General features: G+C 64.0%; 1 protein-coding gene across 1 annotated transcript in view; it reads right to left on the reverse strand.

Moving 5' to 3' along the window:
• Nucleotides 1-415, reverse strand: part of SYNGR2 (synaptogyrin 2) — a 1,469-nt gene extending 1,054 nt beyond the window's left edge. The window contains exon 1 of the mRNA XM_005884322.2: nt 20-415. Coding sequence (XP_005884384.1) covers nt 20-415 — 396 coding nt within the window. The remainder of the gene's footprint in view (nt 1-19) is intronic.
• Nucleotides 416-831: the final 416 nt, after the last annotated feature.

Genomic DNA, 831 nt, shown 5'->3' on the forward strand with positions numbered 1-831 from the left:
CCCTAGAGCCCCTGGGAACACAGCCAGCTGCTCCCATCCATCCACCTCCCGGGAGCAGCGGAGGGGCCACGCCCGGGCAGATACCTGAGAAGAGCAGGTCGCCGATGACCAGGTACTTGCGGTCCACGGCGTTGCTGATCTGGGGGAAGTAGACGTCGACCACGAAGAAGAAGGCGCAGGCCAGGAAGGCCAGCACGCCGATGGCGCTGCCGTAGCGGCAGGCGTCTTCGTTGTGGTTGAAGACGCAGTACCTCTGGTTCGACTCGTGCGTGTTGCTGTAGCCCTCGCCGAAGATGCAGGAGAACACTATCAGGGCGAAGACCTGGGGGCAGGGCGGAGGGGGGTCAGCATCCAAGCCCCTCTGAACGTGGGGGTGAGCTGGTGAGCCAGTTGCCTCCTGGCGCGCGGCCTTCATTCGGCCTTCATTCTCACTTCTCCCTTCTCCTCGCCTCTCCAGACCAGAGGACAACACTGCTGCCACCCGAGGGGCATGGCGGGTGGTTCCTGGCGGGGGATTTCTGGACCGTGGGCGCAGAAAGGACGGGGAACTCCTGGGAGGGGACCACCCTGCCCCGCTGCCTGTGGGATGGGGATTAGGGGCCATCTGGCCACTTCCACATTCAATGAGTGTTAAACACGACAGGCCACACAACCACAGAAGCTCAGGCCTGAGTCTCACCCCCTGATCACCTGCCTGTCACCCCCACAGCGCCCACCCCCTGCCTGATGCCCTGAAGGAAGACTCCCCACCTCTCAGCAAAGCCAGGCCACCCCGGCCCCTCCCCACGCAGGCCGGCCTCCCCAGTTTGTCCAGCTTTCTCTCTACAAGGA

The sequence above is a fragment of the Myotis brandtii genome, unplaced genomic scaffold, assembly GCF_000412655.1.
Source record: "Myotis brandtii unplaced genomic scaffold, ASM41265v1 scaffold825, whole genome shotgun sequence".
Lineage (NCBI taxonomy): Eukaryota > Metazoa > Chordata > Mammalia > Chiroptera > Vespertilionidae > Myotis > Myotis brandtii.